This window comes from Myxine glutinosa, chromosome 2 (genome assembly GCF_964187855.1).
Source record: "Myxine glutinosa chromosome 2, kmMyxGlut1.1, whole genome shotgun sequence".
NCBI lineage: Eukaryota > Metazoa > Chordata > Myxini > Myxiniformes > Myxinidae > Myxine > Myxine glutinosa.
The window spans coordinates 11,583,432-11,599,976 of record NC_136262.1 but is presented as its reverse complement, the minus strand read 5'-3'; the positions used below and the strand labels follow the sequence as shown (position 1 = coordinate 11,599,976).

General features: G+C 37.7%; 1 protein-coding gene across 3 annotated transcripts in view; it reads left to right on the top strand.

The window, feature by feature from the left end:
• Window positions 1-16,545, top strand: part of LOC137422041 (FH1/FH2 domain-containing protein 3) — a 375,404-nt gene that overhangs the window by 266,800 nt on the left and 92,059 nt on the right. For 2 of the 3 annotated variants that reach the window (XM_078772993.1, XM_068108729.2), the window contains exons 9-12: window positions 497-640; window positions 1,555-1,808; window positions 11,950-12,093; window positions 14,735-14,980. In XM_078772993.1, coding sequence (XP_078629119.1) covers window positions 497-640; window positions 1,555-1,808; window positions 11,950-12,093; window positions 14,735-14,980 — 788 coding nt within the window. The remainder of the gene's footprint in view (window positions 1-496; window positions 641-1,554; window positions 1,809-11,949; window positions 12,094-14,734; window positions 14,981-16,545) is intronic. The other variant, XM_078772994.1, reaches the window with a different exon arrangement.

Here is a 16,545-nt window from a genome sequence, read left to right as displayed (position 1 = left end):
CTGCCAACCATAGGAACACCATTACCACTCTCTTTCCGTCAATGCTTCTGGGCCACTCGCTGCCAACCATAGGAACACCAACGGCCTGAACACGAGGGGGTCTTCCTCCAATGGGGGGAAAAATCCATGGCCTCTATGATAAACACCACTGGGGGTGCATCGTGAAGCAATTAGATTAATGAACAGGATTAAATAATTAAATTGATACATGTGAGACAATTACATGCCCAGACCAGGAATAGAACCCAGGTCCTCTGGAAAACCGTACCTTTTAACCATATACGACATTATTCTGATTAACCCATATCACATCCCCCAAACAATATCGTGGTATTTTTATCATGGGCCTTTGCTAGTTTCCAATAATCGCCAAATTTTTGTATAGCTATAAAAAGTGTAACCCTTCACAAATTATTGCCATCAATAATGGCACCAAACATTACAAGTCCTCTATTTCTTATGTTGTTCACTTTCTTTTTTTACCCAACGATTGCAGACGCTTGCCGCTCTACCAGATCAGGATTCCTTCTACGACGTTACGGACAGGTTGGAAGAACTGGGAATGGAGGCGGTTGCACGAAGTCATTTGGCAATGCGTGGAGTGGACCAAGATCTTGCTGAGCAATTTGCTATATATGAGGTGTGGTTTACTTTGACGTTCGGGAAAGATGAAAAAGCTTTTTGTATTTTTGTGCTCCGATGAAAAAGAGATGAAAAAGGTTTTGAACATGAAAAAGAAAAAAGAAAACGTTTCTGGTTTAGATGATAAATTATTGCTGTGCTTGTAAAAATTATATGCAACAATTCATGGAAGGCTTCATTTCCGATAGCTCAATATCAGTTTTTGGTATTTTGAGTTAAAATATATATATTTATTTATTTATTTTTTACTCAAAATAGTTTTTTGTATTTTGAGTTTTTGGTATTTTTTAGAACCAGTTTTTGGTATTTTGAGTAAAATTCACTTTTTATAGTAATCAACAAATGGCTATTAAAAGTAATATATGGATGCCAAGTGATGTTGATTAATCGTATTTACTAAAAACAAGACCGAAAGTCTAACAGCGGCGTAGCCGGGCTTGTTTGATACTTTAGTTGAGGACCTGGTACTCATTTTGCCGACCTTGGAAGGATGTCAGGCCACCTGGCGAAGAGTCAACCCCACCTGGCGTTAATTCGACGGGATTCAAACTCAGGACCTTAAGATCCCAAGCCCGCCGCCCCAACCCAAAATCTTCAATGTCTGCCTTCAATCAACCGTTTATTGTTTACACTTTACATCAACCGATTTATGTTGACTGCATTTCGCAAAAGAGATCAAAACTTAAGATCATTAATCAATTGAATTCTACCTGTAATTTATGATACATAGTAACGTAATAGTAACGTAATTTATGATACATAGTAACGTAGTTTTTAGCTCTTTCATGAGCCTTGATGTCGTATCAAAAAAAAAAAAAAAAAAATGGAGCTGACGTGATGGAGGTAAAGTGTTTTAGAAATGAACTATTCACTGTAATAGGTTCCTTAATTACAATGGAGGTATTTCTACAGGCTTCAATGAGGCATGAGGATGGTGAGGAGGATGTCACTGCACCTTCCAGTTGCCGGAGAGATCGGCGCCGTTCCAGCACCGGTGGAGCAGATACAAATGGCACTGAGCGACGGCGTAGCAGGCGGCATGGGTCTTTTGTCTCACGAGGTCGGAAACCCCTCTCCTCTCAATCTACATCACCAAGAGTAGAGATGCTCTCTGACTCTGAGCTCACATCACCTGTGGAGAATGACCCTGCTTTATCCCCAGAAAGGTGGGATAAAAAAGAAGGGCAGTTTGAGAGTAAATATTCTTGTGAGGGTGGTTAGAGGTTGTCTTATACTCTGAGTGATATATATATATATATATATATATATATATATCTTCTATTCTATATATGTATATATATATAAGAAAGTTTTTGTTTGTTTGTTTGTTTGTGTGTGTGTGTTTGTTTGTTTGTTTGTCTGCACAAGCTAATCTCCTGAACGGTGAAAGATAGGAGGAAACATCTAATACAAAAAATGTCGGGACGGGCCCCGGGAAGGTTTTAGGCTAGGTGGCGAGGCCGGTTGAGGCCCATTTCACAATTAAAAGCTGAGCTGAATTATTGTAGTCAATCTTCTACGGCCGCGAGTAAAAGCTGAATTATAGTAGTAAATTCATTCAAAAAGAACCCGGGCAACGCCGGGTGCTTTCGGCTAGTATATATATATTCATGGAAGGCTATATAAACGTCGTAGAATATATATATATATATATATATATATATATATATATATATATATATATATATATATATATATATATATATATATATATATATATATATATATATATATCACTCAGATAGAATATTTATGGAGTTTTCTATGAATGTCCTTTGACAGCCTAATAGTCACCAACTGTGAAGACTGCAAAGGTTTCTCAGTGAAGTAAATCAGGGGAAAGGTAATTATCCGTTGACAGAATTGACTGAATATTTTGTGGTTATATATACAGTATATATATATATTACTTCTAGTAGGTGTGCGAACCAACGACTCTGAACCTATACACCACAGCGTGCACAACGAAAATGCACACAACTCAAAATTGCATGAATATCCATACATTTAGAACTCCTCATGCACTGTCCAGACCCTAGAGCTCTTAAATGAGGTATCATCCAGCATAATGTGTGCTGTGGTTATGACTTTTTTTTTTTTTTTTTTTTTTTTTTTTTTTTTGTATACAAGATCGAGGCTCGTGAAAGAGCGAACATTAATCACACAGAAAGACAAACAGACACATAAAACAAATAACATCGGGAGCGGTAGACAAGATGGGGAGAGAGGGGGAAGGACACAAACACAAAATTTGAGAGCAGGGACCGAGAGACATGGAGACATCGAGAGATCTGTGGGAGGGAGAGGGCTTTGGGGGGGAGGCATGTGAAGGGGGGGAGGCATGTGAAGGGGGGGGGGTGGGAGAGGTATAAACATATGGACACTGCCAGGATTTCCAGGAAATAAGTTGGAATTTCAAACAAGGTGGATCTGGGGTGAATTAGTGGGGGTAGAAAAGATCAAGGTTATGGATGGGGGAAGATAAGAGATGGTGGTGAACAGCTGTTTTAAAGACCTGGAGGGAGGAGAGGGATTGAAGGGAGTGTGGGAGTTTGTTCCACAGGCGGGAGAAAAGAGGAATGAAAGAGTGAAGGTGAGCAGAGAGCCGAGATTTCGGCAGTTTAACCATCAGAGGGTTGCTGGCAGATCTTGTGCGACCTGTAGGAATATTTGGGGGACAGAGCACAGAGAGAGCTGGGGGAGCAAGGCCGGAGAGGAGTCGGTAGAAGACAGAAAGACCACCTACCTGCCTGCGGTGAGTGAGTGAAAAGGCCCTCAGAGATAGCTTCATCACGGGAGATTCCAATGATTTTGAAAGCTTTGGATTCAACAGCGTGAAGCCGAGCCAGGTGTGAGGCAGGAGCACCAGCCCATAGGGGAGAACAGTATTCCATTGAGCTGCGGATGAAAGCCTTGTATGTGGTGAGGAGCTCAGGTGTGCCGAGGAAGGACTTCGCACGACGGAGGATGCCCAGTCGGCGACTGGCTTTGGAGGCCAGCTTGGAAATGTGGTTTTCCCAAGAAAGATCATGGCAGATAGTGAGACCCAAAAGCTTGAGTGACAGAACTTCTTGGAGAGGATTGTTGAGAAAGTAGATGGGAGGGTTGTCCAGTCGATCTTTTCGGAGAGACATAGTAAGAGAGTGAGATTTGGCAGGATTGAAAGACATGTTCCACTTGTTTGACCAGTCTGTGATTTTGTCCAGGTCTTCAGAGAGTGAGGAGGCTGCAGACTGCCGATCTGAGGGAAGAGAAATGGAGCGGCAGAGAGTGGAGTCATCAGCAAAGAGATAGAGAGGATTTTCCAGAGAGTCAGAGAGATCATTGATAAAGACCAGAAAGAGCACAGGGCCCAGCACACTTCCTTGGGGGAACTCCAGCCTGAACAGGAAGGGGAGATGAGAGAAATCCATTCAGGGCCACACGTTGACTACGACCAGAGAGGAAGTCCGCAAGCCATGCATGGAGATTTCCATGGATACCATAGGAGGAGAGTTTGGTGAGCAGAGCTGGGTGCCAGACCGTATCAAAGGCCCTTGATATGTCAAGGGAGACAGCTCTGATTTCCTGTTTGGCATTGAGGACCTCCATCCATTGTTGAGACAGCAGAAGCAGCATGTCCAGAGTAGAGTGACCTGGTCTGAAACCAAATTGATGATCAGAGATCAAGCCATTGGAGAAGAGGAAAGATTTCATATCCGAAGCAATGATGGATTCCATGACTTTGCTGATAATTGGGAGCAGGCTGATTGGTCTGTAGTTGCAAGGATCTGTTTTTGCACCTTTTTTGTGTAAAGCGGTAATGTTAGCTGATTTCCAGGATGCTGGCAGATGACCTTGAGCAAAAGATAGGGTGAAAAGAACAGAGAGAGGGTGAGATAGAGCGGCAGAGCAGGATTTTAGGACCCGTGGGCTGATGCCGTCTGGTCCAGTTGCAGAATCAGAGTCGAGGTTTGACAAAAAACTCCTCCACCTTGTCAGGAGAGAAGGACACAGAGTCCAGGAGCAGTTGGGTTCGACTGGGAAAGGTGGGAACAGAGAGAGATGGGTTTGGGACTAAGGATTTCGAGGCGAACACAGAGTTGAGGCATTCGGCTTTGTCACGTGCGATGTCAACTGTGTGGCCATTTGAGGTAAGGGAGGGGATGGAGGGGGAACAAACACCAGAAACGGATTTGACCAGACGCCACCAGGATTTGGAGGAAGGAGACAGGTTTGAGAGTTCATTCTTGAGTGAGGAGAGATAGTGCTTCCTGGCACTCCTGAGGGTAGACACACACTTGTTCCGAGCTTGGTGGAAGGAACTGAGATTTCCTTCAGTTGGATTAGCCTTCCAAGAGGCAAAGGCAAGTTGTTTCAGGGCAACTGCCTCACCACAAGATTCAGTGTACCATGGACGGGAGGAAGGGTAAGACAATTGAAGGCGAGATGGGATAAATCTGTGCATGAGAGAGATCAGTTTGCTTTGGATCAGTTGACTTTCACCTTGTTCAGACAATTGTGCAACTTGCATTTAAATACTGTGTGTGTGTGTGTGTGTGTGTGTGTGTGTGTGTGTGTGTGTGTGTGTGTGTGTGTGTGTGTGTGTGTGTGTGTGTGTGTGTGTGTGTGTGTGTGTGTGTGTGTGTGTGTATTATATTATAAGCAAAAATAATGCAAATCTACATATATAAAACTGAAAAACACGTTCTTCAGTGTCTGTTCTGGCCGTTGGGGAAGCCGTCAAGCTGTGATTATGTGTCTATTAATACCGCACTGTTTGAATGCCGGTTGCTTCCTGTCTATTAATTATGTACGTCTATTAATTACGGATTGTGGGAATATACCTTTCAACCCTTTGGACTGCAGAGATCCATTAGACCTTTGAAGACCCTTTAATTCCCCCAAGACCCTCAAGACCCAAAATACCCAGAAAACCCTGTAGACCTTTAAAGACTCAAAAAAATACTGAGAGGATCCAAAATAACTGGAAGACCCCAAAGCCTCAAAAGACCCCGAAAACCCAAAATATCTAAAAGACCCTTAAAGACAATGACGACCCAAAAGAACGCGAAAACTTCAAAGACCCAAAGGATCCCGAAGACCCAAAATACGCTGAAAACCCTTAAAGACCCAGAAGACCCAAAATATGCTGAAAACCCTTAAAGACCCAGAAGACCCAAAATATCCCGAATACCCAAAAGACTCAAAAGACCCAAAAATTACAAAAGACCCCAAAGACCTTGAAGACCTGTAAGACACATAAGACCCTTTAGACTCATTAAACCCCAAAATCCTGAAGACCCTCAAGTTCCTTAAGACCACTTTTACTTTTAAGACCCTTTCAATACTTTAGACACCTTGAGATCCCTTCACCCTTCCAACCTTTTATACCCTTAAAGCCTTTACACCCCTTATGTCCCTTTCGACCCTGGAGACCTTAACACCATTTTTTATGTTGGAGGCTCCAGGCATGGATTGTATAGCCCTCATCGAGGCCAGGCCTTAAATAAAAGAGAATAAAAGAGAAGAGAAGTGTATGATGAAAAGTGTATGATGTTTGTTTGCGAGAAAGAGAGGTTGAAGCTAGTCCGGTAGCTATAGTTTGAGTGAGACAGAAAGTAAGACCAGCGATCCTAACACGGAGAGTGTAAGATGGTTCCGGGCACCACTATAACGCTCCTAAGTCAGAAGGGTAGTACGATCCTGGGCTGTTGCTGTCTACAACCTACAACCTACTAACTAAAGACCCCTTACACCCTTCAAACCGATTAGACAGCTTGGACCCTTGACCATTTAGAGCTTTACTTCACTTGGACCTTTTTTGATTACAAATAAATAATATCACCAATATTACAAATAAATTTGTCCAAAATAAATGTTTGTATTGTGATTGGTGTAAATCATGACAACACAGCAACTCAAAATCAGTCAGTCATTAGCCTCAGTTAAAGGAAGCCAAGCCCGTGCCTCTGCGGTGACGTGTGGGGAGGTGAGGTGAGAGTAGCGAGCCTAGCCACGCCAGTTATATTATAAACAAAAGTTATGTAAATAAAAAATAATTGCATGATGACATTTTCAAGATAGGATTTGTAAAGATAGGATTTGTAAAGATAGGATTTGTAAAGATAGGATTTGTAAAGATAGGATTTGTAAAGATAGGATTTGTAAAGATAGGATTTGTAAAGATAGGATTTGTAAAGATAGGATTTGTAAAGATAGGATTTGTAAAGATAGGATTTGCTCAAGATAGGATTTGTAAAGATAGGATTTGGAAAGATAGGATTTGTAAAGATAGGATTTGGAAAGATAGGATTTGGAAAGATAGGATTTGGAAAGATAGGATTTGTAAAGATAGGATTTGCTCAAGATAGGATTTGTAAAGATAGGATTTGTAAAGATAGGATTTGTAAAGATAGGATTTGTAAAGATAGGATTTGCTCAAGATAGGATTTGTAAAGATAGGATTTGTAAAGATAGGATTTGTAAAGATAGGATTTGTAAAGAGATAGGATTTGTAAAGATAGGATTTGCTCAAGATAGGATTTGTAAAGATAGGATTTGTAAAGATAGGATTTGTAAAGATAGGATTTGTAAAGATAGGATTTGTAAAGATAGCATTTGTAAAGATAGGATTTGTAAAGATAGGATTTGCTCAAGATAGGATTTGTAAAGATAGGATTTGTAAAGATAGGATTTGTAAAGATAGGATTTGTAAAGATAGGATTTGTAAAGATAGGATTTGCTCAAGATAGGATTTGTAAAGATAGGATTTGTAAAGATAGGATTTGTAAAGATAGGATTTGTAAAGATAGGATTTGTAAAGATAGGATTTGTAAAGATAGGATTTGTAAAGATAGGGTTTGTAAAGATAGGATTTGCTCAAGATAGGATTTGTAAAGATAGGATTGGCTCAAGATAGGATTTGTAAAGATAGGATTTGTAAAGATAGGATTTGTAAAGATAGGATTTGTAAAGATAGGATTTGTAAAGATAGGATTTGTAAAGATAGGATTTGTAAAGATAGGATTTGTAAAGATAGGATTTGTAAAGATAGGATTTGTAAAGATAGGATTTGCTCAAGATAGGATTTGCTCAAGATAGGATTTGTAAAGATAGGATTTGTAAAGATAGGATTTGTAAAGATAGGATTTGTAAAGATAGGATTTGCTCAAGATAGGATTTGTAAATATAGGATTTGTAAAGATAGGGTTTGTAAAGATAGGATTTGCTCAAGATAGGATTTGTAAAGATAGGATTTGTAAAGATAGGATTTGTAAAGATAGGATTTGTAAAGATAGGATTTGTAAAGATAGGATTTGTAAAGATAGGATTTGTAAAGATAGGATTTGTAAAGATAGGATTTGTAAAGATAGGATTTGTAAAGATAGGATTTGTAAAGATAGGATTTGTAAAGATAGGATTTGTAAAGATAGGGTTTGTAAAGATAGGATTTGCTCAAGATAGGATTTGTAAAGATAGGATTTGTAAAGATAGGATTTGTAAAGATAGGATTTGTAAAGATAGGATTTGTAAAGATAGGATTTGTAAAGATAGGATTTGTAAAGATAGGATTTGCTCAAGATAGGATTTGTAAAGATAGGATTTGTAAAGATGGGATTTGTAAAGATAGGATTTGTAAAGATAGGATTTGTAAAGATAGGATTTGTAAAGATAGGATTTGTAAAGATAGGATTTGTAAAGATAGGATTTGCTCAAGATAGGTTTTGTAAAGATAGGATTTGTAAAGATAGGATTTGTAAAGATAGGATTTGTAAAGATAGGATTTGTAAAGATAGGATTTGTAAAGATAGGATTTGTAAAGTTAGGATTTGTAAAGATAGGATTTGTAAAGATAGGATTTGTAAAGATAGGATTTGTAAAGATAGGGTTTGTAAAGATAGGATTTGCTCAAGATAGGATTTGTAAAGATAGGATTTGTAAAGATAGGATTTGTAAAGATAGGATTTGTAAAGATAGGATTTGTAAAGATAGGATTTGTAAAGATAGGATTTGTAAAGATAGGATTTGTAAAGATAAGATTTGTAAAGATAGGATTTGTAAAGATAGGATTTGTAAAGATAGGATTTGCTCAAGATAGGATTTGTAAATATAGGATTTGTAAAGATAGGGTTTGTAAAGATAGGATTTGCTCAAGATAGGATTTGTAAAGATAGGATTTGTAAAGATAGGATTTGTAAAGATAGGATTTGTAAAGATAGGATTTGTAAAGATAGGATTTGTAAAGATAGGATTTGTAAAGATAGGGTTTGTAAAGATAGGATTTGCTCAAGATAGGATTTGTAAAGATAGGATTTGTAAAGATAGGATTTGTAAAGATAGGATTTGTAAAGATAGGATTTGCTCAAGATAGGATTTGTAAAGATAGGATTTGTAAAGATAGGATTTGTAAAGATAGGATTTGTAAAGATAGGATTTGTAAAGATAGGATTTGTAAAGATAGGATTTGTAAAGATAGGATTTGTAAAGATAGGATTTGTAAAGATAGGATTTGTAAAGATAGGGTTTGTAAAGATAGGATTTGCTCAAGATAGGATTTGTAAAGATAGGATTTGTAAAGATAGGATTTGTAAAGATAGGATTTGTAAAGATAGGGTTTGTAAAGATAGGATTTGCTCAAGATAGGATTTGTAAAGATAGGATTTGTAAAGATAGGATTTGTAAAGATAGGATTTGTAAAGATAGGATTTGTAAAGATAGGATTTGTAAAGATAGGGTTTGTAAACATAGGATTTGCTCAAGATAGGATTTGTAAAGATAGGATTTGTAAAGATAGGATTTGTAAAGATAGGATTTGTAAAGATAGGATTTGTAAAGATAGGATTTGTAAAGATAGGATTTGCTCAAGATAAGATTTGTAAAGATAGGATTTGTAAAGATAGGATTTGTAAAGATAGGATTTGTAAAGATAGGATTTGTAAAGATAGGATTTGTAAAGATAGGATTTGTAAAGATAGGATTTGTAAAGATAGGATTTGTAAAGATAGGATTTGTAAAGATAGGATTTGTAAAGATAGGATTTGTAAAGATAGGATTTGTAAAGATAGGGTTTGTAAAGATAGGATTTGCTCAAGATAGGATTTGTAAAGATAGGATTTGTAAAGATAGGATTTGTAAAGATAGGATTTGTAAAGATAGGATTTGCAAAGATAGGTTTGTAAAGTTAGGATTTGTAAAGATAGGATTTGTAAAGATAGGATTTGTAAAGATAGGATTTGTAAAGATAGGATTTGTAAAGATAGGATTTGTAAAGATAGGATTTGTAAAGATAGGATTTGTAAAGATAGGATTTGTAAAGATAGGATTTGTAAAGATAGGATTTGTAAAGATAGGATTTGTAAAGATAGGATTTGTAAAGATAGGATTTGTAAAGATAAGATTTGTAAAGATAGGATTTGCTCAAGATAGGATTTGTAAAGATAGGATTTGTAAAGATAGGATTTGTAAAGATAGGATTTGTAAAGATAGGATTTGTAAAGATAGGATTTGTAAAGATAGGATTTGTAAAGATAGGATTTGTAAAGATAGGATTTGTAAAGATAGGATTTGTAAAGATAGGATTTGTAAAGATAGGATTTGTAAAGATAGGATTTGTAAAGATAGGATTTGTAAAGATAGGATTTGTAAAGATAGGATTTGTAAAGATAGGATTTGTAAAGATAGGATTTGCTCAAGATAGGATTTGTAAAGATAGGATTTGTCAAGATAGGATTTGCTCAAGATAGGATTTGTAAAGATAGGATTTGTAAAGTTAGGATTTGTAAAGATAGGATTTGTAAAGATAGGATTTGTAAAGATAGGATTTGTAAAGATAGGATTTGTAAAGATAGGATTTGTAAAGATAGGATTTGTAAAGATAGGATTTGTAAAGATAGGATTTGTAAAGATAGGATTTGTAAAGATAGGATTTGTAAAGATAGGATTTGTAAAGATAGGATTTGTAAAGATAGGATTTGTAAAGATAAGATTTGTAAAGATAGGATTTGCTCAAGATAAGATTTGTAAAGATAGGATTTGTAAAGATAGGATTTGTAAAGATAGGATTTGCTCAAGATAGGATTTGTAAAGATAGGATTTGTAAAGATAGGATTTGTAAAGATAGGATTTGTAAAGATAGGATTTGTAAAGATAGGATTTGTAAAGATAGGATTTGTAAAGATAGGATTTGTAAAGATAGGATTTGTAAAGATAGGATTTGTAAAGATAGGATTTGTAAAGATAGGGTTTGTAAAGATAGGATTTGCTCAAGATAGGATTTGTAAAGATAGGATTTGCTCAAGATAGGATTTGTAAAGATAGGATTTGTAAAGATAGGATTTGCTCAAGATAGGATTTGTAAAGATAGGATTTGTAAAGATAGGATTTGTAAAGATAGGATTTGGAAAGATAAGATTTGTAAAGATAGGATTTGTAAAGATAGGATTTGTAAAGATAGGATTTGTAAAGATAGGATTTGTAAAGATAGGATTTGTAAAGATAGGATTTGTAAAGATAGGATTTGTAAAGATAGGATTTGTAAAGATAGGATTTGTAAAGATAGGATTTGTAAAGATAGGATTTGTAAAGATAGGATTTGTAAAGATAGGATTTGTAAAGATAGGATTTGTAAAGATAGGATTTGTAAAGATAGGATTTGCTCAAGATAAGATTTGTAAAGATAGGATTTGTAAAGATAGGATTTGTAACGATAGGATTTGTAAAGATAGGATTTGTAAAGATAGGATTTGGAAAGATAGGATTTGTAAAGATAGGATTTGTAAAGATAGGATTTGTAACGATAGGATTTGTAAAGATAGGATTTGTAAAGATAGGATTTGTAAAGATAGGATTTGTAAAGATAGGATTTGTAAAGATAGGATTTGTAAAGATAGGATTTGTAAAGATAGGATTTGTAAAGATAGGATTTGTAAAGATAGGATTTGTAAAGATAGGATTTGTAAAGATAGGATTTGTAAAGATAGGATTTGTAAAGATAGGATTTGTAAAGATAGGGTTTTTAAAGATAGGATTTGTAAAGATAGGATTTGTAAAGATAGGATTTGTAAAGATAGGATTTGTAAAGATAGGATTTGTAAAGATAGGGTTTTTTAAGATACTGACTTTCTGAAAAACAATTTCCCATCTGGATTGAATATCTGTTCTTTCTGACTTGGAGGAAGGCATTAGTGGATGTAAGACTTGTTGGATGTAACTTGCGTATTGATTACTCTGAGCATAGCTGCCCTTGCTCACATATGGATTAAGTATTTTGCAAAGATTTTCATTTCAATCCTAATCACGTTTTGATTTTTCTTCTCACTATTCTAGTGTCAACTCCGCAACATCTCCTTTCTCCCCAACGACTTGCAGCGATCACCTTCCGTACGTTCCATACACGACCTTCCACCTCTGCTCCTATGAACCGGCAGGCACGAGCACTCCCTGCAGAACTCCAGCACCCACCGAAGAGCAGTGAGTCTCTCGAACCAGACTCAGCATCATGATCACAACACCATGAAATTTGGAGGTTTCCAGCACAAATGTGTTATCATGTTACGTGGGATTGTCATCGTCAAATCGAGACCAAGGTTAAATTGTGAAATGATGGTTGCCGCACCATTTTTTTTTTTTTGTGAATGTATAAAAGTTCAACGAAGCATTCTGTCACTGCCTGTCCTGCCATGACAGCCATAGCTGTAATCTATTAGATAGTTTAAACCGACTTCTTTCCTGGAAGTCCTAGCAGTGTCCATGTGTGTTTTTACCTCTCCCACCCCTCCCTTCCCATGCCTCCTCCCCTCAATCCCTCTCCCTCCCACAGATCTCCCGATGTCCCTGCTCTCCATCTTGTTTCTCCCGCTCCCTTTATCATATGTTTTATGTTTTACGTGTCAGTTTGTCTTTTTGTGATCAATGTTAGCTCTTACACGAGCCTCGATCTTGTATTTTAAAAAAAGAAAAAGAAAAAAAAAGGAGGAGTGAAGCAATTGGTTCACTTTGTCTGTCACCTGTCTGTTATTCTAAACCCGTCATCTATGATTGAGGAACAACTTCATTTCAATTGAATGTTATATTTTCAACATTGTAGAACACTAATCGGAACGTGAATCGGAACACGGACCTCCAGTTTAACAGTAATTTGGCAAATTATAAGGAATCTCGACGAAATCGTACATGCGCAGAAAAGAGTCGGGTAATTTTTTTAGTCTGTATTTCCGTCTGATATAATCAAACAAAATCGAAAATCTTTCTAAACAGCAAACTGACTGTTTTTCGGGACGTCATAAAGGAAACAAATAAAAGGGTTGAATAACTAATGTAACATGTTAGTTATGGTGGTGTAAAAGACGGCGCGTTAATGGCGGTGAACTGTCGAAAAAAGTTTGTGATATTCTTCTACAGCCTTTAAAACCTTTATTTTATTTCAATTGAATTATATACTTGAACACTGTAAAACACAAATCTCCTTCTTGCCACTTGTAAAGTATTCAGTTTCAGTTCTGTACCTGGACAAAATATTGTTGCATTTGCAGATCTGCTCCAATCAAATGTTCCACTCGCACTCTTTCACTTTCCCACTGGGGATATCAAAACTCAAACAAAATGTCAGCTCGTACGAAATATAGATCATGCTCGGAAACACAAAACATGAGTTTAAAAGACCCTTCCCATGTCTTTTTAGCCGCGTCGCAGACGCTGGTCATAGAGTGCGCTCTGCTGTTGTTGTTCTTCTTCTTCTTCTTCTTGTTCTTGCAGAGAAGACAAAACCTCAAAGCTCCACCCATTCTGGAAACCATAGCTCCACCCATTCTGGGAGAGGCTTCATATAAACAAATATCCACCATTTTATTAACTCGCATAGCTTTGAGGCCTGTTTTGTAGGCCCGTGGTGTCTTCCTCTCTCACACAGTTTTATTTCAAATCAAATTCGATATATCATTTCATTTTTCACAGTCGCTAACATAGTTTTAGACTCGGTTGAAAAAAAACGGGAAGAAAATCCAATGAAAGTTGCCCTTTATAGAACGAAATGAATTCTCAAAGGCCTGTAACTTCAAGTCCATTGAGATATATTTTTTTTAAATCGCGGCATGCTCAGTCATACACCGCCCGAAATAACAGACGGGAAAATGCCGAGATATATTAAAAATTCGTCCATTTGATGACAATCGTCACGATGAAATATTTAATTTATACGTCGTCACGATAATGTGGAGAGAGGAGCATAGCTTCGTTCACGTGTCTCCACATACGGGAAATTGCCGAGATATATATTTTTTAAATCGCGGCATGGTCAGTCATACACCGCCTGAAATAACAGACGGGAAAATGCCGAGATATATTAAAAATTCGTCCATTTGATGACAATCGTCACGATGAAATATTTAATTTATACGTCGTCACAATAATGTGGAGAGAGGAGCATAGCTTCGTTCACGTGTCGCCACACACGGGAAATTGCAGAGATATATTTTTTTTAAATCGCGGCATGGTCAGTCATACACCGCCTGAAATAACAGACGGGAAAATGCCGAGATATATTAAAAATTCGTCGCCACACACGGGAAATTGCCGAGATATATTTTCACTTTGCACAAAAATAACATCAAGTAATCGAATCAATAGGAATGTCCTGTGCCTATAACATCGACGTTATCGGCACAGCTGCATCTAGGCATTGTGTAACATCGACGCGGCTTTTGTTTTAATTTAACTTTTTGTACTTGTTTTCTCAAGACTGGGCAGGGTAAGTTGATTTTTATGAACTTTTTAGTTTATTATTGACCTTTCTCCTGAAGGAAATATATGTTTGTTTGTTTGATTTTATTTAGCTAGGTGATAACTAAAATCACTTGGTCCTATGAAGTTGAAAATATTTTTCTGCAGTTTTGAAATGCCATGGAAGAGCTGTCCTCATTATCGCATGCACACATGAACAAAGTATATGATTTGACTTTTTAACATGAGACAAACACAGCCTTGACTTAAGGGGAAGCAACTTTATGGAACACACTGGGTGCTGGCCGAACCATCTAATGGCGGTGATTTTTCTCTCCAAAAGACGCCTGTGCACTTTCAACCTGATTTGTTTGTCCTATTTACCTTTCCACAGATCTTGTAGTCGTCCTGTTTCCATGCCCTGCTCACGGCTGCTTGATCCAGCCTATGATCCATGTGCTTCTAGGTCAGGCACAACCTACCCCTCCAACGGAGCATGCTCTCCCTGCAGCCCGACACCTGCCAACAACTACCCCTCCAACGCAGCATGCTCTCCCTGCAGCCCGACACCTGCCAACTACCCCTCCAACGGAGCATGCTCTCCCTGCATCCCGACAACAGCCAACAAAACATGCTCCCGGTACAGTGGTGTCATAGGATAAATTGAGCATCACTATGTACGTTTTATTAATATATACATTTAATCTTGCTGAAAGCTTATATATTACGCACTATTCTTTGCGCATTCATAGATTGAGCAGAAGACAAGCAAACAAATGAAACATTGTATATACATTATTTGTCATTGCCCCCGACCGCATCCAATGATGACTCCAGGTTGTGTTTGGTGAAGTGGGAGATAATGTTGCGCATGGCAAACAGCACTTATTGCTCCTGGTACCATGTAGCAAGGATTATGTGGCAACAGGTTCCTGCGCTCTCACCACTCACAGTTTGGAGTCGCCTTGCAGGAACTGATATGTATGTGTATATATATATATATATATATATATATATATATATATATATGGCTAACCCCCGCTCTAGCGGGGAAAATGGCCTTTAAAACGATCATTCATATTCATTCATTCATATATATATATATTGTTACGTGTTCCTCCCCGACCTTCTGGTCTCGGTATACCACCGAACCCCGAGAGGAGTCACGGCAGAAAGAATAGTTATTCAGTTTCAAAATCAATCACTAATGAAACCATCCATGAAACCATCAAATGAAACAATCAAATCAATAAGGAAACCACACCAATGATTATAAATGAACAAAATTGTATTAGAAATCACACACAGGAATAACGGTATAACAGATGGCCATTAAGAGTGCACTCTATATATATCTTATATAAAGTCAGGTAACTCACTGCGCTGCCAGCGAGTGAAAGGACACTCCTCAATGTGTCTATAACTTTTCCCAAGGCGAATGTGATTCGCTCCAGCGGTCGATAGAACGAAATCCGGTCGAAGTCCGAATCTCGCTCTCCAGTCGATATCCGAAGCGCGTACAGTTGGCCTTGGAGATCGCCCCGCCAAACTGTACAAGGGCACCCTCCAGAGGCGCACCTTCACCGCTCACTCAGCAACCCACAACGTAATTGGTGACGAAGCGGTCGCACACACACATCCCCGACAGACGGTAGGATGTTGGGGTGAAGATGACGCGAGGCAAAACCTTCGTTGGTATCCGAAGCGCGGGGTTCAAAATGCCGACGGCTCCTGCTTGAGCCGATGCGACGAGGTGAGGATTCGTCGGAATCACAGCGCCCAAATCTGACTAAGCAGATTTCTCCCCCTCCAGCGATACTTCCTATCGCCGGATGTCCTTTCAAGTAACTCAAAATTCCCTCGCGACTGTCGGTAGACCTTGTCCGTTACGGAGCGCTGATGTCATGCGTTTTCTCTGACTTTTTCTCGCGCCGCTTCTTCCTCTTCCTCTCTTCCGGTTCGGTTTCCTCTATCATTTAAAGTTAGCCTTTTTAACTTTAGATAACCGTTCCTGAATAATAAACATTTTGAAGATAATAATAGTACATAAGATCAGAACTACGTCAAGTGGGTGAAAACCCCAATAACGGAAGTTACGAATCCGTAACAATATTTATATATATATATATATATATATATATATATATATATATATATATATATATATATATATATATACATATACATATATATATATATATATAT